We start from the raw sequence: 23,799 nt of genomic DNA on the forward strand, positions 1-23,799 counted from the left end.
AAGTTTTGGTCGCTTGTCACGTCACGCACCAGTGATTCAGAAAACGCAATTTCTCATTCGCATAAATACAAACCCGGCGATCTTTATTTATCAGATTCTGTTTAATGTCAATTTAACAGAAGTCAGGTCATTTGCGGTACATTTTATTTCAATAAATCTCATACATGTCGGGGTCCTTATCGAGAAACAAACGAGGTGAGGTAGGCGACCTTATTATACACTAGGCCTACTTGTCACGCACAATTAGCAGGGTATCGAAATCACGGAAATTGACTTAATGACAGACCTTATGATCTAACGCGTGAGACCATTCTATGGAAGTGGGTCATGTTGTAAGATCGAACACAGGACATTGGATAGTTTTACCTTTACCCCCAATAGTCATACGCCTTACATTCTGTCGCTTGGCGGACTGGGGCTGAACTAGTTCTTGGATTTGTCGATTTCCATCCTCCCTCATGCATTATTTTAAGACAATTATCGGAAAAGGGTAAACTTTACCCGACATTGACTCCTTTTTGTAAATCATATTTACCAAATGAAATGGGATTTAAGGCTCTACTTTTCTGCATCATCTGGGCTGATGCAGACGGGAATGTCCCATGCGGTAGGTACTTTGATTCTGACAGGTCTTCGAACTCCAAGGTTGTTTTACGTGCACGCCAACAAGCATGGGGAAAGCCAACCCCAAGGAACCTACTCGGCCAATAGCTGGGTCGGACCTGAGACTTTCTGGTTAGCGACCCAGCACCGCACCCACTGAGACACATTTTTATAATTGATCGTTAAACATGAATGAGCACCTGAAATGAAATGAAATGAAATGGAAAGGGGTTTAACGTCCTACTGTTCTTCTCCGACTGGGCTAATGAAGACGGGCATACGCCATACAGTGTGCTATAAGGGAAATTCTGCCCGGGCAGCGGCACTATGGTCTACTCTTATATCTAATTCCAACTGCCAATCGGTCTCTTACGTGCACGTCATGGATACACGGGACCTCGGTTTTTCGTCCAATCCGAACGACTAGACACCTCCTTGTCGGGCTTCCGTCCTGCACCGCTAACAAGGGGAAACGACTCCGGAAAATCCCAGTCGAACTCGCGAACTCCAGGCTAGCGAGCCAGCGTCTTACCCACTTAGCCATGATGGCTCCCATGATTCTAAACAAGACGGTTCAGGGCGGAAGGCTTGACAAGGAACCGCACCTAGACGTTCCAATGGGACGAAAAATCGAGGTCCCGCGTACACATTGGCGCACAAGTAAAAGAAACCCTGACAGTTGGGATTTAATTGCCGCTCGGCAGAATTTTCCCTCATAATGCCCGTCTTGATTAGCCCGATAGGGGCAGAAAATGGGACGTTAAATCCCAGTTCATTCATTCTAAATACGTCTTCACAATTTCAATAAAGTATTTTCGGTTGATTTGCGCATTCGATATTTTCCCATTCTGTTTGGCAGCATTACTGTAATGACCTTCCCGATAACGAGTGTGTTATACACGAATGGGTGTTTTATAATGTAATTAAGCAGATTAAGAGGATTATGTCAGTTGTTTTGATGGTGTGTTGATATGTTTTGTACAAACACAGTTACCAAGAGAAACAGTCCATGGTATATAACGACTAAATATTCCCGATTTCAACATCCTCTTTCTGTTTCCTGTTCCTTCAGTTGTCTTCACAGTTAACCCTTTAAACTTTCAACATGAGAGAAATCGTTCATATGCAAACTGGCCAATGTGGCAACCAGATCGGAGCTAAGGTAAAACTGTTTTTTCTTATGTCAAAAACGATTTTATACATTATATTAGAAACTTTATCATGATATTTTCTAAAACAAATATATTTAGTAAGAGGGCTAATTATAACATCCATGGATATGCAGGTTTTCTCTAGATTTTGCAACTTATCTTAATCTAGACCTAATATGAAAAATGATATCATTTTCACTTTATTATTACAACCATATCTATATATGCCACCTTGATGAAGCTTTCATAAACAATGGGATTGCATAAACTCACGGTCAAAAAACGAATTCCAGATAAGCACCATCTACGTGAATTAAGTGAGCGACCATTCCATAATTTAAGTATTTTTTAGAATTCGTATATTAAATTGGTGTAAGTGCGTGTTATGCATTGGAATCCTTTGTCCTTTTAATTCTGGGAAGTAAACTCTGATAAGCGTAATAGTATGTATAAATCGGTGCCCATTAAAAGAGATACTCAAACCAGTGTGAGCAGAATAGTTTAGATTTCATATATGGAATTTCCAAGACAAATGCTCCCAATCTGTAATTACCATAGTCGTAAAAGCGTCTCATCATGCATTGAAATGTTTTGCCTTTGCAGTTCTGGGAAGTAATCTCTGATGAACATGGTATCGACCCAACTGGAACTTACCACGGTGATTCTGATCTCCAGTTGGAGAGAATCAACGTTTATTATAATGAAGCTACAGGAGGAAAATATGTACCCAGAGCTGTTCTCGTCGACTTGGAACCTGGTACCATGGATTCTGTACGATCAGGACCTTTTGGTCAGATCTTCCGTCCAGATAATTTTGTCTTTGGTCAGAGTGGTGCTGGTAATAACTGGGCTAAAGGTCATTATACAGAAGGCGCCGAGTTGGTTGATTCTGTTCTAGATGTGGTCCGTAAAGAAGCAGAAAGCTGTGATTGTCTCCAGGGATTCCAGCTGACCCATTCCCTTGGAGGTGGAACTGGTTCTGGTATGGGAACTCTCCTCATCAGTAAAATCCGTGAAGAATATCCAGACAGAATCATGAACACCTTCTCTGTCTGTCCTTCACCTAAGGTAACGATATTTACAATATTCCTCTTCTTTTATTATTTCAAAAAATGAATTTTATTATTTCAAAAAATGAATTTTATTATTTTAAAAAAATGAATTTTATTATTTAAAAAAATGAATTAATGAATTAATAACCTGAATAAAGACTGGTTCGTTTAACTTTAGTATTACTGAGGACCATCTAATCTTTAAAAGTGTTTTATTTCAATGAATTCGTTTTCTAATGATTCCTTATTTGTGTATAATTTCAGGTATCAGATACAGTTGTAGAGCCATACAACGCTACCCTTTCAGTTCATCAACTGGTAGAAAATACAGACGAGACCTACTGTATTGATAACGAGGCTCTCTATGATATATGTTTCCGTACCCTCAAACTGACCACACCTACTTACGGTGACCTCAATCATCTGGTATCAGCCACCATGTCTGGAGTGACCACCTGTCTTCGATTCCCTGGTCAACTGAATGCTGATCTACGTAAACTGGCGGTCAACATGGTACCTTTCCCACGTCTGCATTTCTTTATGCCAGGTTTTGCTCCCCTCACCTCTCGTGGTTCCCAGCAGTACCGAGCTCTCACTGTACCCGAACTCACCCAGCAGATGTTTGATGCCAAGAACATGATGGCTGCCTGCGATCCTCGTCACGGACGTTACCTAACAGTAGCTACCATGTTCAGAGGTCGTATGTCTATGAAGGAGGTGGATGAACAGATGTTGAACGTTCAGAATAAAAACAGCAGCTACTTTGTTGAATGGATTCCCAACAACGTAAAAACAGCTGTCTGTGATATTCCTCCAAGAGGTCTGAAGATGTCAGGAACATTTATTGGCAACAGTACAGCTATTCAAGAACTGTTTAAAAGAATATCTGAACAGTTTACAGCTATGTTTAGACGAAAGGCTTTCCTCCATTGGTATACTGGTGAAGGTATGGATGAGATGGAATTTACGGAAGCTGAATCTAACATGAATGATCTGGTATCTGAATATCAACAATACCAGGATGCTACAGCTGAAGAGGAAGGGGAATTTGATGAAGAGGAAGGCGAAGAAGAAGCATAATCAATTATTTATAATTTGAATATAAAACTATTCCATTTATAAAATTATGTTGAATTTTGTATATTTATTTTAATGATATGAAATTTACTACTAATATTGGTATATAGGCTTATTAATTATCGTTTACGGAAAGTAATCGGGATCGTTGAAAAATCACGAAATATATAGACGAACTGAATATGGTTAGCATTAGAGTTTGAGATTTGGTATGCACTGGGGGGGGGGGGATCACGTGGCTAAGTCGCTGGCTCGCTAGTCTGGCGGTCGGGTGTTCGATCCCTGCATTGGCCGAGAAAGTTCATCCAGATTTTCCGGCGTGGTTCCCCCTTGTCAGTGATGCAGGACGGAGGGCCTGACAAGGACAGCTGTCTAGTCGTTCGGATGGGACGAAAAACCGAGGTCCGGTGTACACATTGGCGTGCACGTAAAAGATCCCTTGACAGTTGGAATTCGATAAAAGAGTAGGCCGTAGTGCCGCTGTCCGGGCAAAATTTCCCTCGTAGCACACTGTATGGCGTTATGCCCGTTTTCATTAGCCCAGTTCGGAGCAGAACAGTAGGACGTTAAACCCCATTTCATTTCATTTGGTATGCACTGCATTTTCATCGGGTCAAATGGCCGTCAAAGTATGCATAGGTCACCCTAGGTGCTGATCAATGATCCTATCTATTTTTCACAAATGTCGAATAGTTAGTAAGAAAAATAGGACCTGGTTTCCAGCATAATCCTGAAGCAATGACCCGATCGAGAAATCCCGTGTCTAATCAAACGAAACACTGCGAGGAGTATTGTGAAGCAATGGCCCGAGAAATCACGAGTAGGATTAGGTCTAATCAAACGAAACACTGCGAGGATCGAGTATGGGTTTTCAGATACCTCAAAGGGTTCGAAGATTTTTTATTATCTCCTAAACAGGCAATAATTATCAATGGATCTAATTTTAAGCATCTCTGCCACTAAAACCGCCCAGAAAAGCAAATTAAATTTTCAGCTTATTCCCCCTTGTTCGTCGAGAAGGGCGTATGGCCTGGCAAGACAGCGTCTAATTGTTCAGATGGTATGAAAACCGAGGTCCCTTGAACAGTTTGGCTTCCACATTAGAAAGCTTTGGTAGTTAGAATTCAAAGGTTGAGGTAGAACGTTAAACCCCCATTTCATATTATTACATTGACCGAGTGAATTAAAATTGGTTATCCCAACTCACAAACAACTTAGAATTCGAAGGTTGATGGTAAAAGAACGTTAAACCCCCATTTCATTTTATTACATGACCGAGTGAATCTAAAATGGGTTATCCCAACTCACAAACAACAGTGACAGTTTATCGTGTAGACCTTGAATTATTCAGTTAGATATTGTTGATACATAATACATGTTCAAATTGACCGTTTGTGACAATCAACAGTTTAGGACACCCGCTCATAAAAATATAGTTTTATCGGATTTATCATCCTTGGTGTTAAAATAAGCGTATCCTACAATCCTCACCCTTCCCGAAAACATTACTGGTCAGTACAAACGCATGGTTGGATTAGAAGCCAACCATACACATACATACTTCGATATAAAAACAATATCGAACTGTAAAATTAATTTGTATCTTTTGAAATGAAATTTACATGTGTGCGGAACTTAGGATAGTTTTTCGATATTTCTCCAATTAACCTCTTCAATACAATAACAGTATTATTAATACTTTTCTAATGTTAATAATATTGTTCTAATATTAAATTTCTAATACTATTAAAAATACTTTTCTAATATTAATAATACTTTTCTAATATTAATATTAGTAATACTTTTCTATATATATTATTTCATCTATTGTGGGGATTGGGCAACCTTATGAAGGCCAAGGTTCTGCTGCACTATTTGCACTATAAATGTCCCTGATAAAACCGTGTAGATGTTACCCACCACCCAACATTTATTACACACTATTGAATAAAGTATACTGTATGTACATAAAACCCCTGATATCTGTTAACTCTATATTTACCCCAGAATAAAAATGAATTTGACTGGTCAAAGCTGTGACCAACAAATGCGTGCATACTTTGGGTTTTTCCAACAGATGGTCCATATCTGAATTTTTTCATGCAAACCCCAAGTACCCTAGCAATGAAAATAAACAACATTTGATCAAATTATTCCACCCTTTATATAGTGCTTCGTGGTTTGCCCTAGCTACATGTACATCACTCCAGGATTATTCAGTATTAACATTTTGATAGGAAATAGCAGTTTAAATAACCACTCCTACTTAATTTCGGCCTGCATGTTGTTAGGAGTGGTGATTGTTTAAGGACAATTCAAGCATGATCTATTACAGATTTACATGACAGGATGATGGATACATTGTACATAAAAAAACAGGTTATTCATGAAGCAAAATTTTATTATCTTCAATAATCCTTTAAAGCATTAACATATTTTTTTATATTCAAATTTCATGTTCAAAGAGTTCCATTTAAAAAATTAAACTTTTAACAAAACTTAAGTAGACAGTTAATCAGCCGCTTATTTTATCCCATCTCCAAATTTTGCTATCATCGGAGACAGCCAACAGAATGCTTCCATCTTTAGATAAAGCCGTTTGTCGAATAGCAGTGGTACTTTTAAAATGAGTAAGTTTTGTGAATCTGACTAATGAAGGATCAGAGGTGTCTAAATCCCATACATATATTTTACCACACTGATTCCCCAATGCCATTATTTTCTGCGAGGAATCAAGAGAGAAGCGCATGTACCATATGTCACACTCTTTATAATCAAACCTAAAAATTATGTTGATGGTATTGTCTGTGACCTTATCAATAGGCTGATGAATAGTTCCTGGCTTCCAACAAACAATACAATTTTCACATGATTTCGAGAGAACAAAATTCCCCAGCCATCTAACGCAATCAACATAATTTCTGTGAATGTCTCGTGTTGAGAAAACAGGAAAATGATTGGAAATTGTGGAAAATGGTCTTTTGATTTTACTAGGATTATGCGCGTATGACTCTTTCACTACACTGTAAAAATCTTCAGTATCTAAATTCCATATTTTCAATGAATGGTCCATTCCACATGAAATAATTTTTGTTCCTTCGAGATTAAAATCTGCACTAAGCAATTCATCTCGGTGACCATCCACACCACCAAATATTATAACGCACACATCTGTTTTAATGTTCCACATTCGCATGGAATGATCCTTGCTCACGGATAATAGAAGATTTGAGTCTTTGGGATGGAATTTTAGTTCATTTATGGCATTACCATGGCCAACATAGTGCTTGATGCACTGCATGGCAACAGGACTAATAATTCTTACAATTCCTCTGACACCTGCTACTGCCAATAAGGGTTGTTTTGTGACATCATCATGGGACCAGGCACAGCAATAGAAATTTTCATCATTACTAGGATCTACGTAAGCCTGTAATAATTTCACTTTGCCATTTTCTTGGCATTCGTACACGCTAACCCTATTGTTGCCTACTGTCGCAAATGTTAATGGATCTTGTTCTGGTGCATTCAGATTTATCTGAACACCAAAAATGGGTTGTCCGTGGTCCTCGTGCAAAATGTTAGTGCATTTGTATTGGAGCTTGCATTTCTTGGACTTGTGTTTCCCTCGTCCTCTTCTGGCGTAGAGTTGTGTTGGAGTGTCGCTCCTTGAGGATTCTTCCTCTTTGGTGCTAGCAGTACTCGATATATCGTCCAAATCATCCCCTGATCCATCGTTGAAAAGGGACAGTGATAGTTTATGTCTTTTGGACAAAGACCTAACACTTTCTTCGCTGTCCGACATTTTCAGTTTGAGCTTTCTGGGACGCGTGCGCACGCTATAAGAAACATAGTCCCGGTTACCTTGTCTGAAATCTACCACTTCAAAGCAAACATGGACGGTATGGTGGATGAATTGCTTTAGGCCTGTCAGCTCTTTAGCTTGTTTTGCTATGCGGTAATTTTTTAATGCATTTTCTTACTCTAGAAATCTTTACGAGAAGCAGGCACGGGACGACATCATCAATGTTTAGTTGTGCGATCGTGGTTGAACGGTGTTCAACTAGGATGGGACCTATTCGTGTCAGAGATACAGCGGCCGAGAGCGGGCTAATTATATTGTCGTTCTCAGTATTTTGTTAAATTTACCTCGGGATGTCAGCTATAATCCGCGAAAAACCGCATCGAACCTGTTGCACTAATCTGCAGGCACATATGCACGATAAACTTAACGGTGTCAATAACGTATCTCGGTGTTTATTTTAAATTGATTGGTGGTGTGTGGTGGTTACTAAAGACGTCTACATCTGATAGTGATCATGAATTATGCCATAGTACTAGTAGTCATAAACTTTGACTCACTCTTACAGCTGAGTCAGTCAACCGTTATCGGGTATTATGCATGACATGTTATTGTCATACTATCTAGGATTCTAGGACAAGAACTGTGCTAACCCTGTTTAACTAGTGGAACATTTTTTGAACTACCAGTCATTGTCGTTTTCCTTTGTAATTCTAATTGTAACCCAATAGAGGGAGACGGGAAAGTACTGACTTGGCCTATATTATAGGTGAGTGACCTATATAATGGAGATCATTGTCATGTCCAATTACTCAATTATTAGGGTTTTTTTTTTAAAAGGAGTTGTAACTATAAGTCTCTATTCTTTGTGAGTGTGTGTGTTTTTGTTTTTTTGGGGAGTGGGGTCGAGTGGTCTAAATGGGTGCACTTTAATATAGATCATAAGGTCTGTCTTTGGCATGATTTCAATCAACCGATTCTTTGGCATGATTTCAATCAACCGAATCTTTGGCATGATTTCAATCAACCGAAGCTTGTAAATAATGTAAGATTAGATAAATTTTATTGCATAAAGATAAAAACTCACATGCAGTATACTACATACTACCCAGTATTATCAAATGATAACCCAAAAGATGGGTATAACGCTGGCTCGCTAGCCCGGAGGTCACATATTCGATCCCCGCATTGGCCGAGAAAGTTCATCAGGATTTTTCAACCTCGCGGGTTTTCTCCGGGTCCTCCGGTTTCCTCCCACAGCTAAAGACCCTACGCGCAAGCGAATTATGGAAATAAAATAGAACCATATGTTAGTCCCGAAATGACCTAGTTTGTGTCGAGTGGACGTTAAACCCCATTTCTCCCTCTCCCTCTCATCGGGATTTTTCGACGTAGTTTCCCCATGTCAGTGGTAGGGTGACCCATGTACTCACAGAAATACAGTCCACCGCTGATAGTTTGAGACTACCACTGAAGCGTGCACATTCGCCGTGCGGAGACTAACTTTCTGACAGTATGATACTATAAATAGCCCTTGCACATGCAATTCTCTACAAATCTATCAACTATTACAGCCGTAAAAAATTTATTGTTGACGATTTTGAATAGCAGTAAAATTAAGCTTCTTGGTTATTACAGCAGATTTAGAAATTACGTTCGTTTCATTTTTTAAATCGCTTTATATTAACTGTACCGTTAAGAGCAGCATCTTTTGGTTTAGTACAAATAATATCTCTGAATCACTCGGGTTAGACAGGAACATGATACTAGCAGTAGTTTCATTTTACTTTTACAAGCTTCTTAAAACGATTGTTGAGCTACCTAATGTGCTTATTTCTAAATTTAATTTCTTGTTCTAGCTTTCTGTTATGTTTCGTAAAAAAGTAGTCTTGATTATCCCGACCTGTCAATCAGACGTAGAATGGTCGATAGACTGGTTAAGCGAGACTAATTTCAAAACAAGGGCACGTAACCTATCTTTTACTCAAAAGTGTCTGGATGTTATGGACGACTCTTGGAACCAGTTTTCAGTCTATTATTTCTACATGATTAATGGTCATAGCTTATTAAGTACAACATGATCGTTTATTTAGTGACTATAATTGTGTGAAACTGATTTGAGGCTTGGCATATATATAAATATTGTGGCGTAATTGTCGAGATATATGGAGATATTTATTTATGGTGGGTCACCCTATCAGTGGTGCAGCACGAAGGGCCTGACAAAGACAGCTGTCTAGTCATTCAGATGGGAAGAAAAACCGAGGTCACGTGTATACATTGGCATGCACGTAATTGTGACGTAAAAGATCCCTTGGCAGTTCCTGTTGGAATTCGATATAAGAGTAGGTCATAGTGCCGCTGCCCAGTCAAAATTTTCCTCGTAGCACACTATATGACGTATGCCCGTCTTCATTAGCCCAGTCAGAGCAGAACAGTAGTATGTTAAACTTCATTTCATTCCAATGTGAACACAGGACCTCGTATTTTTCATCCCATCCAAATAACTATACGTTTTCCTTTTCTAGTCACTCTGTCCTATACCACTCGGGGGGTTGGATGGCTGAATGGTTAGCGTGCGCGCGCTGTATCATAAAGTCTGTCATTGAGTCGACTGGCGTGGTTTCGAATCCCCGGTTGTACGTGGCAAGGAGTAGGGTCGCCTGTCCAACCTCGTGGGTTTTCTCCGGGGCCTCCGGTTTCCTCACACTGCTAAAGACCCCTACGCGCAAGCGAATTATGTAAATAAAGTTAAACCATATGTTAGTCCCGAAATGACCTAGTTTGTGTCGAGTGGACGTTAAACCCCATTTCTCTCTCTCTCTCCCTATACCACTCACAAGGGGGAACCATACCGGGAAATCGAACACTGGACCTCGAGGCTAACATACTGTCATACTTACTGAGTTATCATGACTCCCTTCACTTGTCAACTCTCTAATCACAAATAACTTAACATACGATTTGTATGAATTGTATGCAATATTCATATTAGTGAAATGAAGAGTTATGGCCCTTATTGCACTTGAATGTGGAATCTATGCATGACAATTAAATCTACAAATAAAGATAGAAATCAATGCTCATTCACCAGTTATTTTTATTTTCAAATATTATAATTTAGTTTATAAAGGGATGTAAGACAACGTTAGAAGGTTTAAGAGTTCTAAGACGTGTCCTTATTTTGCATCCAACAGAACAGATGGAGCTTTTGAAAATATAGTGGTTAAGTTATAAGAAAAGCCCTGAATTTATCATTTTCCTGTAACAGTTTCTGTAGTTACACATTTTGGCAAACATCCATTTTTTTTAATAGACAAGGTAATCAGGTACTTATGTAGTTGTTACAGGTCAGTGACCTATCAATCAGTTCAAAAGGTCATATCATATCTTAAGAGTTTGTCTTACTGACATGGATATATATATACCTAAAATGAAATATTTTTAGGAGAAAATATTTATTTCACTATTTTTTGTAATTCAAAGTAAGAAATACGGTTATTCAGGGTCTCATTTGTAATATCCTCTTGTTGATTATAAACCAAATAGTTCTTTCAGAGACTCTTTATTGATTTTATATATAATATAATGTATGACAATACACAATATCATAATAATATTCCAGATTTTATCTTGAAAATAATGACTTATTGATTCTTTTTAGAAGCTTATCTTGAATGGGTGATTTTATTAATTGTTTAGATCTGTAATCAATAGATCTCTTTATCTGTTGATCATTCTTCTATTAGTGTTTAACATCCGCTTCTCATGATATCGCAGACAAGTTGCTTTATCATATTTTTATTATCTTAGCAGGGGTGTTGGATGGCTGAATGGTTAGCGTATGCGCGTTGTATCATAAAGTCTTTCATTGAGTCAACTGGCGTGGTTTCGATTCCCCGATTGTACGTGACAAGGAGTAAGTTCGCCTGTCCAACCTTCTGGGGTTTTTCCAGGTCCTCCGGTTTCCTTCCACTGCTAAAGACCCCTACATGCAAGCGAATTATTGAAATAAAATTGAACCATATGTTAGTCCCGAAATGACCTAGTTTTGTGTTGAGTGGAAGTAAAACCCCATTTCTCTCTCTCTCTCTCTTTCATTATCATAGCGCACCTGCAGTGGTCTTTCCTGTGGGAGGAAACTGGAATACCAAGAGTAAACCCGAGAGGTTGAAAAGGCACCCCTATCTCTAAGCCTGATACGCTCACACCAGGGATTGAAACCATGGCCACAAGCCAACAAGAGCTCGAAGCGCAGCACTCTAGCCCCCCCCCCCCCATCAATCATTCATAGGAACACTGTCTAAGATATACATACTTCTGTTGTCACAGCTGATCCGTAGGACAATAAACCTATTGGAATGTCTAATGTTCATCAGCCCAATAGATAATTAAGTCTCATACTTATTAATTTAATCCTTACTTAAGCATAATTCACTATTTGTATATTTGATAAATGAAAGTAACTGTATTTTGTTGATACACATGTACATGTAACAGTATATTATATCTCTATGGACATTGACAACCATTGTTAAAAAATACTAATTGAACTTATAGTAAATGAAATGGGCTTTAACATCCTACTTATGAGAGACATTTGCCATACTTTTATTTTAGATTGCAACAATAAACTTAGTAAAGGGTTATTTTGTGTACGTCACACCTCAATTATTCATCCCTTCCAAATGATTAGTCACTGTTCCTTGCCAGGCCTTCTGTCCTGCACCTCTGAATAGGGGAAAACACAGAGGAAAATCCAGATGAACTGTCTCAACCAGCATGGGAAGTGAACCCCGATTTATAAAAGACATGTTCATATTAAAGATACGTTCCCGCGTACAAACTGTGTGATTTAATGATATATTTCGACTAATAACATATTCTGACTAATTAATCTATCAAAAATTTGCTTAAATTCTTGTCAAAACTTTGCATTTGTCGGGAGATACTGCATGCTACATGTATAAATAAACTGTTGTTAGACTCCATGTTAGTCAACTCAATTCATTGAGGGAGGGTCCATTTTTCAGAATGTATTTTTCGTTACTTACTGTCCATTTATCATACACATTGAGGCCTAAGTAAGTTCTTAATATTTTCTGTCAACTACCTTTTCCGCCATTTTGTACATTAATACCCCTCAATGTTCCCTAAACCCCCTAACGATTTGACTAAGAAATGAAAACCGCTCCCTCATTCAAGCTAGCACACAATAAGCTGGCAGACAACAGTCGGGTTACCAGTTAGTGATATCCTGACATTTTTGCCCAGTGCTTGCCAAATGGGTGTTTTTTGGGTCATCCAGTATTTTTCTAGTAAGATTTGGGGGTCTATACTTTCTATATACCAAATGACCACCGGATAAATACTTTCGAGATAATGTATCTTTAAACTTATACATCAGTAATTATTGATACAATAACCATTGCTTTTGCTGCAAAAATTACTGATTAAATAGATGCTTTGTGTAGTTGTTCATACATGTATTAAGACTGTGCCATGAAGCGGAACAGTGTACAATGAAAAAACAATATGAGATTGTAATCTAATATTAGATATTGCCTTTAGCTATTGGTGAATCTTGTAAACATGCTGTTTTGTTGAAACAGTAAACATAATTTGCATATTGATCAAACATGATATTTGATTTATTATTTCAGTGATTCACCGTAAAGATGAGTAGGAAGAAATCTAAAAATAACGATGATGATGATGTATTTGAGATGGGTCCAGGTGCCATGGATCTGGTGGAAAGACAACAGTCTCCGTCTAGTATTCCAACATTTAGTTTTACTAATACGTCAGATGAGGATGAAGGTAGATATATATTTGTTGATTATAAATATAGTTCACAATAAATAAATCCTGCCATCTGAAAATCCAGTAAATTATGACCAAATTTTTATTTGTGGTGGGGGGAGCCACGGTGGCTAAGTGGATAAGACGCTGGTGATCCCTGCATTGGCTGAAAAAGTTCATCGGGGTTTCCATTGTCAGTGGCAACATGGACAGCTGACTACTCGTTTGGAATTCGATATAAGAGTAGGCCATAGAGTAGGATCTGTTGAGAAATACCCGAGATATGGGCAGTCTGAGATTATTTTTTGTCCCATTCGTAAAACACTTCCCGTTTGTCAAAAATGACCCAATTTATATTTAATAAATAGACGCACGGAGGCCAACCACATCTACGTTGGCAGAATGTTTGCACCATGTACAGTTTTAGCTGCACAAACTGACTAAATTCCACCCCCCAAAAAATAAATAAAAACACTTACAGAAACAATGTGTTTTGACCGAAGGAACCAGAATATTTTGTTTGTATGGCCTAATATATCAGTGTTTGTCTTTGAAATTGTGAACAAGACAGGTGTCTTTATACCCTGACCTAGTATTAACTGGGAATCTAATGTTATCACAATAATGCAAGTCATGTCATCATGTTTTTCTTTTAAGAAACACCATCGGTTGAAGGAAAGAAAGTGAGCTTTCCTGCTGGTACCATGGACTATAACTCTGGTGGATTAAAACTGGATCCAAAATACAGTACCATACAGAGTTCTGATTCAGCAGTTAGTCGAGAATCGTCAACGGCCATGTTTGGTCCGTATGACATGTGGTCATCAGGGATTATACAGTTTTTAATGTTAGGAGGGGATGTCAATGATAAAGTAAGTATGTCACTTCATTTATATAATAAAGGCACTGTCCAATCACGTTTAAAAATAATAATTATAGGTACAAACACCATTACTCCTATTGGTTACATAATAAATTTTCGTTTCGGAAAAAGCAAAGGATTATGAAATGGTTGGAACACAATAACCCTGCTTCTAATTGAGGTAGACTGTTGAAACTTAGTGTAGTCTATGTACAAATTGTGAATGTCTTCACTGAGTTTCAGAATGAGTGTTTTCTACTTAGAAATAAACAATTTGATTTGTCGATGCTGTGAGACACAATAACTCTGTTTTGGAATGAGAGTTATGAAACGTGGTGTAGAGTTTTATTACATCAATACTCTATGATAATAATAAACATGTTCAGCCTCAGGTGAACATCATCAGCATTATCTATTAGCTGTTTTATTAGAGATTCTATTCAGATGTACCATAACATTTGATACTTGTTTGAAAACACCTGATATTAGTTATGTGTTATTTACTGTTATTACACTACTTGTCTCTTCATGTTTATGAAATATCAGTAAGTGCAGGTGGACTGCACCACACATAATTACACAAAACAAATCCAGGGACAAGAAACAATACGCAGAAATTACAAATAAATGTACATATCTGACTGAGTGAATGAATACGGAGGCTAGCCGTAAGCGTCCACTGCGCTGTACAGTCCCTGTAGGGATACAGACTTCACTCAAAATTGAAAAAATCAAACCATCAGGAATATAACCGAGAAAAACATTGTGTAATACTAGTACGAGTCATGATCTGCTATATATTGAAGTAAAATATTACCTATACAAATATCAGTGAAATGTATAAAAAAGCCAGATAGTCTAAAACTAAATGGTCTATGTTATAGTGAGAAACATTTTAAGTGTTCAGTAGAATTGAGGTAAATTGACTATAAAGTTAGAGCATATATTTACCACAAAAACATACAATACTGAATATAAAGAAGCAGAGGGAGAAAGTGCAAACCTTGACTCTCATATAAATCACATATAAATAAACTATTTGGTACTAATTCGTACCTATATATATCAAAACTCTCGGGCACCGTGTTGAATCACACAATATTTAACGTTTAAAAACCTAACTACTTTATGGAATCAACGACAAATCTAAAATTGTGTTCCAAGTTGTCAAACCTCTGTACAACCCCTGTAAGCGAGCTACCGACCCCGGTAACAAATTCACCAACCCTGGTAACCCCGCCATTTAGTAACCACCGGTGTTTCTGAATAGTATAAATAAAAACGCCTTCCACGTGAGTCCAATCTTGTCTACGATATCACCTTAGGTGGAAGTGGACGTAAAACTCTAGAAACGAACGATGAACGAACGAGTCCAATCAGTCTAAAGAGTTCAATACGAACAAAACTAGTCAATGACACTCGGGATAACCAGGTCTTCAAGCCACTCTTATCTCTTATATTACATCTTGTGACCTTTGACCAAACTTGAAGTTAGCCTTATCAAATAGATCTAACTTTGGCCATAGTTTAATAATGGGGGAGCCACGGTGGCTAAGTGGGGGAGCCACGGTGGCTAAGTGGGTAAGACGCTGGCTCGCTAGCCTGGAGGTCTCGTGTTTGATCCCTGCATTGGCCGAGAAAGTTCATCAGGATTTACCGACTTGGTTTCCATTGTCAGTGGTGCAGGGCGGAGGGCCTGACAAGGACAGCTGTCTAGTCCTTTGGATGAGACGAAAAAACGAGGTCCCGTGTGAACATTGGAATGCACGTAAAAGATCCCTTGGCAGTTGGAATTCGATATACATGTAAGAGTAGGCCGTAGTGCCGCTGTCCGGGCAAAATTTCCCTCATAGCACACTGTGTATGGCGTATGCCCGTCTTCATTAGCCCAGTATAGGAGCAGAATAGTTGGACGTTAAACCCCATTTCATTTCATTTCATTTCAGTTTATAAATGGCATAAGGGGCCTCAATAAAACCTCAGAATTAAATAGAATGACTGATTTCTAGTTGTTTTTACTATTTTTCTACAGGATAGATATTATGTGTGTGTACCAAAAGAAGCATCTGTGGATAATATTGCTGATTTTATTGCCTATCGTTGGAAGAAAAGATCACCAAAAGTTGTGTTATCTCTCATAACAAATACCAAATACTTTAAAGCATGGAAAAATGAAGTACAGGTTGAAGATTTTCAGAGAGGAATTATTGAGGTTTGTCAGCATTGTTCAATTTTAATAATTGAAATATTTCTCCCAGCAAAATATATCAAATTAATTTAGTTTCAATTTATGTTATAAATCTTCGAGACAAATCGGCTGTCTTTTTGGCTATTGGTTATCTCATGCTGACAGGATTTGTTAATACATGATGATAGTGATAGAGATTCGTTGAAAAATAATTCTTAAAGATTTAGAAATAAACATGATAGTATTGGTAAAAGAAAAATATTGACCAAATTTGAACACAAACTCTGTATATGGGGGGTTGGATGGCCGAATGGTTAGCACGTGCGTGCTGTATCATAAAGGCTGTCATTGAGTCAACTGGCGTGGTTTCGAATCCCCGGTTGTACGTGACAAGGAGTAGGATCGCCTGTCCAGCCTGGTAGCGAATTATTGAAATAAAATTAAACCATACGTTAGTCCCGAAATGACCTAGTTTGTGGCGAGTTGGACGTTAAGCCCCATTCTCTCTCTCTCTGTATATGGGGCATTATTTAACTGTTTTTTCAATGAGTAGAAAAAAGTGAAACTTCAGATCTAAGCTCTATCAGATCCTTAAAAATAAATTAAAATTTTGTATTCAGTCATCTTTAAAATGGCAGAGATAAAGCTTGCATAGTCTCTGTAACATTAAATGAAGAACCCTATTGATTTTCAGCGATTTCCGATAATTACTGCCAGAGTTATGGCCCTTGATCACTTCAAAAGATCTTGTGGGCGCTCTAGAGGTCAAATTTAATAACCGATTGACTTTAAATTTATACGCGGTGTTTAAGGTCATGAGACAAAGAATCCTATTGATTTTCAACGATTTCCGATAATTACTGCCAGAGTTATGGCCCTTGATCACTTCAAAAAATCTTGTGGATGCTCTTGAGGTCAAAATTAGTAACTTTAAATTTATACACAGTGTTTAAGGTCATGAGACGAAGAAGGCTATTGATTTTCAGAAATTTCTAATAATTACTGCCAGAGTTATGGCCCTTGATCACTTCAAAAAATCTTGTGGATGCTCTAGAGGCCAAAGTTAATATCCGATTGACTTTAAATTTATACACATTTACGGTCATAAGACGAAGAATCCTATTGATTTTCAGCAATTTCCGATAAATATTGCCCTCAATCACTTCAAAAAATCTTGTGGATGCTCTAGAGGCTAGAGTGAATATCCGATTGACTTTAAATTAATGCACCGTATATGAGGTCATGAGACAAGACGAAAAAGCCTATTGATTTTCAGCAGTTTCCGATAAATACTGCCCTCAATCACTTCAAAAAATCTTGTGGATGCTCTAGAGGCTAAAGTGAATATCCGATTGACTGTAAATTAATACACAGTATATGAGGTCATGAGACAAAGAATCCTATTGATTTCCGATAATTACTGCCAAAGTTATGGCCCTTGATCACTTCGAAAAATCTTGTGATGCTCTAGAGGCTATAGTTATCATCCGATTGACTTCAGATTGATAATTACTTCATGAGTTGTTACTCTTAATCGGGGGGTTGGATGGCTGAATGGTTAGCGTGCGCGCGCTGTATCATAAAGTCTATCATTGAGTCGACTGGCGTGGTTTCGAATCCCCGGTTGTACGTGGTAAGGAGTAGGGTCGCCTGTCCAACCTCGTGGGTTTTCTCCGGGTCCTCCGGTTTCCTCCTACTGCTAAAGACCCCTACGCGCAAGCGAATTATGTAAATAAAATTATTGTACCATATGTTAGTCCCGAAATGACCTAGTTTGTGTCGAGTAGACGTTAAACCCCATTTCTCTCTCTCTCCCTCTGTTACTCTTAATCAGATTTTAGTGTATTACAAATGTTTCATTACCAAAAAAAGTAAAAAATATGCGACAACACTTGTTGTCTGCCTGGACGATTTAGCTGCTGTGGGAGTATGTTTCATTGCCTGGCAACCTATCTTTACTTGTCTTTACTACGCTGATTGGTTAATAAAGAGTCGAACATCATAGGGTCAAAAGCCACTCATATGACCTCTGACGCGACCTTCCAAACAAAAAAAAATATAGATCTGTATTTTAATGAGACTGCCATTTAGTGTGAGCTGATCTAATTTTTAGTCACTGTCACTTGGCCAACCATTTATTTTTACAGGCAGCAAATTTAACAGAAATGTGGGTGTTAACAGATGGGTTAGACAGTGGTATGTCAAAATTAATTGGTAATGCTGTAGCTGAAGAACTAGCTCGAAGAAGTAGTTTAGAGTTGGATAATTTACATATTGAAAATACCTGGGTTCGAGAGAAACTACCCAAGTTGACTGTCATCGGTGTTGTTTCAAAATCAGAAATATCTTATGGAAGCTATTTGGATGGAAAGGTAACTGATTTTTTGTATACCCACATTTTTTCTGTGAGTAAATTATTATCACACCCTTCCGTCTGTATGTGTGTCCCTTGTAAACACACTACAGAGATTTTTTTTCTAAGTTGCAGGGATAGTTCAGCTATACATACTTTAATCAAAGTTATTACCCCTACCACGGAAACATTACTTTTACAGGAGCCACAGTGGCTAAGTGGGTAAGGCATTGTCAGAGAAAGTTCATCGGGATTTCCCGATGTGGTTTCCCCTTGTCAGTGGTGCAGGAATGAGAGCCTGACAAGGACAGCTGTCTAGTCATACGGATGGGATGGAAAACAAAGGTCCTGTTTATACATTGGTGTGCACGTAAAAGATCCCTTGACAGTTTGAATTTGATATAAGAGTAGGCCATAGTGCCACTGCCTGGGCAAAATTTCCCTCATAACACACTGTATTGTGTATACCCTTCTTTATTAGCCCAATTGGAGCAAACCGTAGGATGTTAAATCCCATTTCAGTTCATTTCACTTAATTTTACATCACAACATAATATGCCATTTTTGCCTTCTTTCACAAAGTGCTGCCCAGGCAATACAATGTTTCTTTAAATCTTGTCTACATATTCGATAAAGTTATGCAAGTGTATCCCAAGAAATGAAATTTTACTTCTGAGAATATAAAGGCTTGTATGTCGAATTACAACTCAACTAAACTTAATATGATTTGTTTCAAGTGTTTAAAAACAGTCACTTGTTATTTAGCTATGCAACTAACTCCGAGCTTGAAAATTCCAAAATCCCCATTCCCCCCCACCCCCCCCATTACCACCATTTTCAATGGTTAACAAAATCTGCTCTCATCTAATTAGTTATATAGGAATAACTCCTTGAGGTTATGTTGTTTAAGACAGCATTTGTTGGTATCAGTTCAATAAAGTTGAGTTTTATGGTTGACATTTAAAGCCCCTTAATCAGAAACATCTTCATTTTATATCGTAACTCCATTATTTTCTATTTTTATTGCACGTAGATATGAAATAAGGTATTTAGTTGATTCTAGCACAAGTTATCATGCATGTTTTTTATGTGTAATATTCTTACACTTTGTTATAGAAATGTTATTGTTTTGTTTTTTTATCTGAATGGATTAAAATCTAATTTTATACTGAAAATATTATATTCAGAGTAAGCAGAGTGTTGTCACTCCATGCAACCATAGGAATTTAATTGTCCGTGAGACCTCTTCATTGGAATCAAGTTACGACGATTGGGTACAAGAATTTATTAATTGGCATTAACTTCTAACCCCAAAATAATTTTAATTCGTTATGAAGGACCTTGACACTCACTTTAATGTTTTGTAATGACTGTCCTGTTCTGTGTTTTTTGTTCAACAATTAGTGCTGCACGGAATCAATCCAGTTTTCATGAAAAAGCACGGTGTGAGTGAATGAGGTATATTGCCGTCACCCCCATTCGTTGGTCTGTTGGTTCGGCGTCCACAATTGCTTGTGGACGCTCTAGAGGCTAAAGTTAATATCCGATTGAATTTATACACTGTGTTTGAGGTCATGAGACAAAGACGCCTATTGATTCTTAACGATTTCCGATAATTATTCTCAGAGTTATGGCCCTTGTAGAAGCTCTATAGTTGAAAGTTAATATCCGATTGACTTATGGCCCCTTGATCACTTTGAAATATCTTGTTAGCGCTCTAGAGACTAAAGTTAATATCCGATTGACTTTAGATTTATACACAGTGTTTGAGGTCATGAAACGAAGAAGACTATAGATTTTTAACAATTTCCATTAATTACTGCCATAGTTATGACCCAGACGATTTAGCTGCTGTGGGCGTTGCCTGGCAACCTATCTTTTTTATGAGATATTCTGCACGCAGAACTTTTGACATACCATCTTTGTGTTGCTATAAATTCTTAATTTGGTGTTACATTTCTTCTTAGTTATTTACACATTTCCTTTATTTCTTATTAGTATTATAATATTAGGTCTGTATCTACCATTTAACTGTCGGAATAGTCAAAACAAAGATCTAATTTTGGTAGGGGAGTTGAATGACGCAATGGTTAGCACGTGCGCTGTATCATAAGGCCTGTCATTGAGTCAACTGGTGTGGTTTCAAATCTCCGGTTGTACGTGGCAAGGAGTAGGGTCGCCTGTCAAACCTCGTGGGTTTTCTCCGGGTCCTCCGGTTTCCCCTCACTGCTAAAGACCCATACGCACAAGCGAATTATTGAAATTAAACTATATGTTAGTCCCAAAATGACCTAGTATGTTTCGAGTGGACATTAAACTCCATTTCCCTCTCTCTAATTTTGGTAACTGAGGTAAGAGTCAAACTGCTAAATAAACTGGAAAATCACTTGTTTCAGTTTTCTTTACACTACTGGACTGTTTTGTTTACGTTGAATGTAAAAAAAACAAACCATGGTGTAGCAAGTGGAAACAATGTAATGGAATTGTTTCAGTGAGTTCAACGAAAGTTCTTGTAGTATATGAAAATAATACCACATGTTTGAGTTTAACACACAATGATGAAATGGCACGGTCATGTTTCATTTATTAATACTGAAACACATGACTCATTTGTTTATTTCACAGTTATAATAATTGTTATTGTTGTTTATAATAACTAATATTTATTGTTACTCTATGTTGTTTATTTGTTATATACTAAACAGAATAGGGGGGGGGGGGGCAGCCAAATGGTTAGCGCATGCATGTTGTATCATAAGGTCTGTCATTGAGTCAACTGGTGTGGTTTCGATTCCCCGGTTGTATGTGACAAGGAGTAGGGTCACCTGTCCACCCTCATGGGTTTTCTCCGGTTTCCTCCCACTGCTAAAGACCCCTACGCGCAAACGAATTATTGAAATAAATTGGACCATATGTTAGTCCCAAAATGACCTAGTTTGTGTTGGTTGGACATTAAACCCCAATCCTAACCCCTCATTAAACAGAATTAAGGTTACTGAATACTTTTACCAATAATAATTTTTTCATTCATACATTACCATTTGTTCGGGGAGTTTATGCTGTTGTGTGTTCATGTAATATCTCATAAAGAGTTTTTATTAACAGTTTTTCTAACATCAGCAAGAATATGTTGAATACATGTTATATCAAAAATTGTATTGTATGAGAATTCTAGATATTTTGGTTTAAAACAAAAACAAAATAGAACAACTAATTGTCATTAAACTACGACTTATAATTTCCGTTTAATTAATGCCTAAATATTTTAGGGAATTTGTTATAAAAGTGACAAGATTTATTTTAATTCAGATCTTTCTGAGTGAATTAATCTTTCATGAACTATTTGCCACATTATCTTTTCAAATTTCAACACATCGTAAATCACTGACCATTAAAAATATTGATATAATACTAGGAGAAAAATCAACACTTTATTTGACTGTGTGAGCAGAATATACAGAGAAATCTGATTAAAATACAGATCTACATGAAGATCTGACCAGTTGTTTTGGGGGGTCACATCAGAGGTCATAAGGGTGGCTTTTGACCCTATGACCAATTAGTAAATTGATGTTTCTAGTGGATTACCCACAGTTCCGTGCAGCTCATGCCAAAAGCTCGCCGTAACAGACCGTTTCATTGGCTAATCCCTCACATCATCCAGAACACGTCAATCCTAGTGTAGTAAAGACAAGTAAAACAAAATTTTGAACTATAAAAAACAAAACACAACAAAATAGGATCTGTGTTTTAATCAGATTGGATATGAAGGTCTTTGTCAGTGGGTAAAGTTTTTGATTTGACAGAATTTGACTAGGTATACAGTTGACTAGTGTATTGATAGTTTATGCATCACTGTTTTTTGTTGTTGTTGTTTTTTAATCATGTATTACATTGTATCTGTTCTAATTTCTGCTGTATATTATCTATACACACAGTGTAATAGAAGTTTGCCTATTTACAGCATAATGAACCTAAATCCGTTGAAAATGTTGGTCAAAAGCCACATCTAGATAGATTTGAACTGAATCCAGATCATACCCATTTCATCTTGGCCGAAGATATGAGCAAACAGGAGATGATTAATCTGAGGTTTAATTTAGAACAACGTTTTATACATTCTGTTGGTCGACCTAGACGTTACAGAAGAATGCCATCCAGCCATACAACAATACGTAAATATATTAATTATTAGTAAATTGTTGAGAAAGTTCTGTAAATATGGTTTGATACTTAATAGAATATTTTATACATGTTTTCTAAAAGTAGAAATCATAACTTAGATCCCATCCCATTCAGAGGTAGTGAGTGTATGTTTTGTTACCTGGTGACAGTAGCATTCTTTATTCGTCATGTTTAGAAATGAAATGTTTCAATAATATTTGGGGAGATATGATATTACATATTTTAACCGATGAATGTATTTTAACCGAGTATGGTGATGTTGTATTTTAGCAAATTATGACTTTGCATTTTATCTAATTCTGATGATATTGTGTTTTAGCTGATTTAGTAATTATGGTATTATATTTTAACAATTTATTAGATATTATCATTAATTATGATCATGATATTATAGTTTAGCTAATTATGATGATGTTGTATTTGAGCTAATTATGATATTGTATTTTTGTTTATCAGCACATTATTTGTTTTTATCAGATATAGATATTATAATTGTATATTTTAGCTGGAAGTGACCCGGCAGTAATATTTGATCAGATATTGATATTATAATTGTATATTTTAGCTGGAAGTGACCCGGAAGTAAATGATATAACAGATAGAGATTATAATGAGGAATCTAGTACACCAGTGATAGGATTATTAATACAAGGTGGACCACCAGATATAGATCATTGTTTATGGTTATTAAAAAAGAGAATTCCAATTATTTTATTAAAAGGCT

General features: G+C 37.2%; 3 protein-coding genes across 4 annotated transcripts; 2 read left to right on the forward strand and 1 right to left on the reverse strand.

The window, feature by feature from the left end:
- The first annotated feature begins 1,556 nt into the window (after nucleotides 1-1,556).
- Nucleotides 1,557-3,886, forward strand: LOC126830519 (tubulin beta chain). Of its 2 annotated transcripts, XM_050560916.1 has the most exons (3): nucleotides 1,557-1,765; nucleotides 2,358-2,822; nucleotides 3,071-3,886. In XM_050560916.1, the coding sequence occupies exons 1-3, from the start codon at nucleotides 1,709-1,711 to the stop codon at nucleotides 3,884-3,886; spliced, it is 1,338 nt and encodes a 445-aa protein (XP_050416873.1). In that variant the 5' UTR covers nucleotides 1,557-1,708. The 2 variants fall into 2 exon arrangements, with proteins under 2 accessions (XP_050416873.1, XP_055959000.1); XM_056103025.1 differs by lacking the exon at nucleotides 1,557-1,765 and having other exon boundaries at nucleotides 2,299-2,822.
- A 2,377-nt stretch (nucleotides 3,887-6,263) lies between these two features.
- On the reverse strand, nucleotides 6,264-7,733 carry LOC126830517 (polycomb protein EED). Its single transcript, XM_050560915.2, has one exon. It carries the CDS (start codon nucleotides 7,686-7,688, stop codon nucleotides 6,399-6,401), a length of 1,290 nt encoding a protein of 429 aa, XP_050416872.1. The 5' UTR covers nucleotides 7,689-7,733; the 3' UTR covers nucleotides 6,264-6,398.
- On the forward strand, nucleotides 7,717-23,627 carry LOC126830384 (transient receptor potential cation channel subfamily M member 1). Its single transcript, XM_056102899.1, has 7 exons — nucleotides 7,717-7,841; nucleotides 13,349-13,505; nucleotides 14,145-14,359; nucleotides 16,382-16,561; nucleotides 18,685-18,909; nucleotides 22,855-23,065; nucleotides 23,581-23,627. Exons 2-7 carry the CDS (start codon nucleotides 13,364-13,366, stop codon nucleotides 23,625-23,627), a joined length of 1,020 nt encoding a protein of 339 aa, XP_055958874.1. The 5' UTR covers nucleotides 7,717-7,841; nucleotides 13,349-13,363.
- The last annotated feature ends 172 nt before the right edge of the window (nucleotides 23,628-23,799 follow it).

This window comes from Patella vulgata, chromosome 8, assembly GCF_932274485.2.
Source record: "Patella vulgata chromosome 8, xgPatVulg1.2, whole genome shotgun sequence".
Lineage (NCBI taxonomy): Eukaryota > Metazoa > Mollusca > Gastropoda > Patellidae > Patella > Patella vulgata.

Bases quoted from the DNA above. Each gene is read 5' to 3' on its own strand.
- LOC126830384 (XM_056102899.1), top strand. From the start codon at position 13,364: ATGAGTAGGAAGAAATCTAAAAATAACGATGATGATGATGTATTTGAG. The intron at 13,506-14,144 runs GTAGATATATAT...TTTTCTTTTAAG, and splicing joins TACGTCAGATGAGGATGAAG to AAACACCATCGGTTGAAGGA. The intron at 14,360-16,381 runs GTAAGTATGTCA...ATTTTTCTACAG, and splicing joins GAGGGGATGTCAATGATAAA to GATAGATATTATGTGTGTGT.
- LOC126830517 (XM_050560915.2), bottom strand. From the start codon at position 7,688: ATGTCGGACAGCGAAGAAAGTGTTAGGTCTTTGTCCAAAAGACATAAA.
- LOC126830519 (XM_050560916.1), top strand. From the start codon at position 1,709: ATGAGAGAAATCGTTCATATGCAAACTGGCCAATGTGGCAACCAGATC. The intron at 1,766-2,357 runs GTAAAACTGTTT...TTGCCTTTGCAG, and splicing joins GCAACCAGATCGGAGCTAAG to TTCTGGGAAGTAATCTCTGA. The intron at 2,823-3,070 runs GTAACGATATTT...GTATAATTTCAG, and splicing joins CTGTCTGTCCTTCACCTAAG to GTATCAGATACAGTTGTAGA.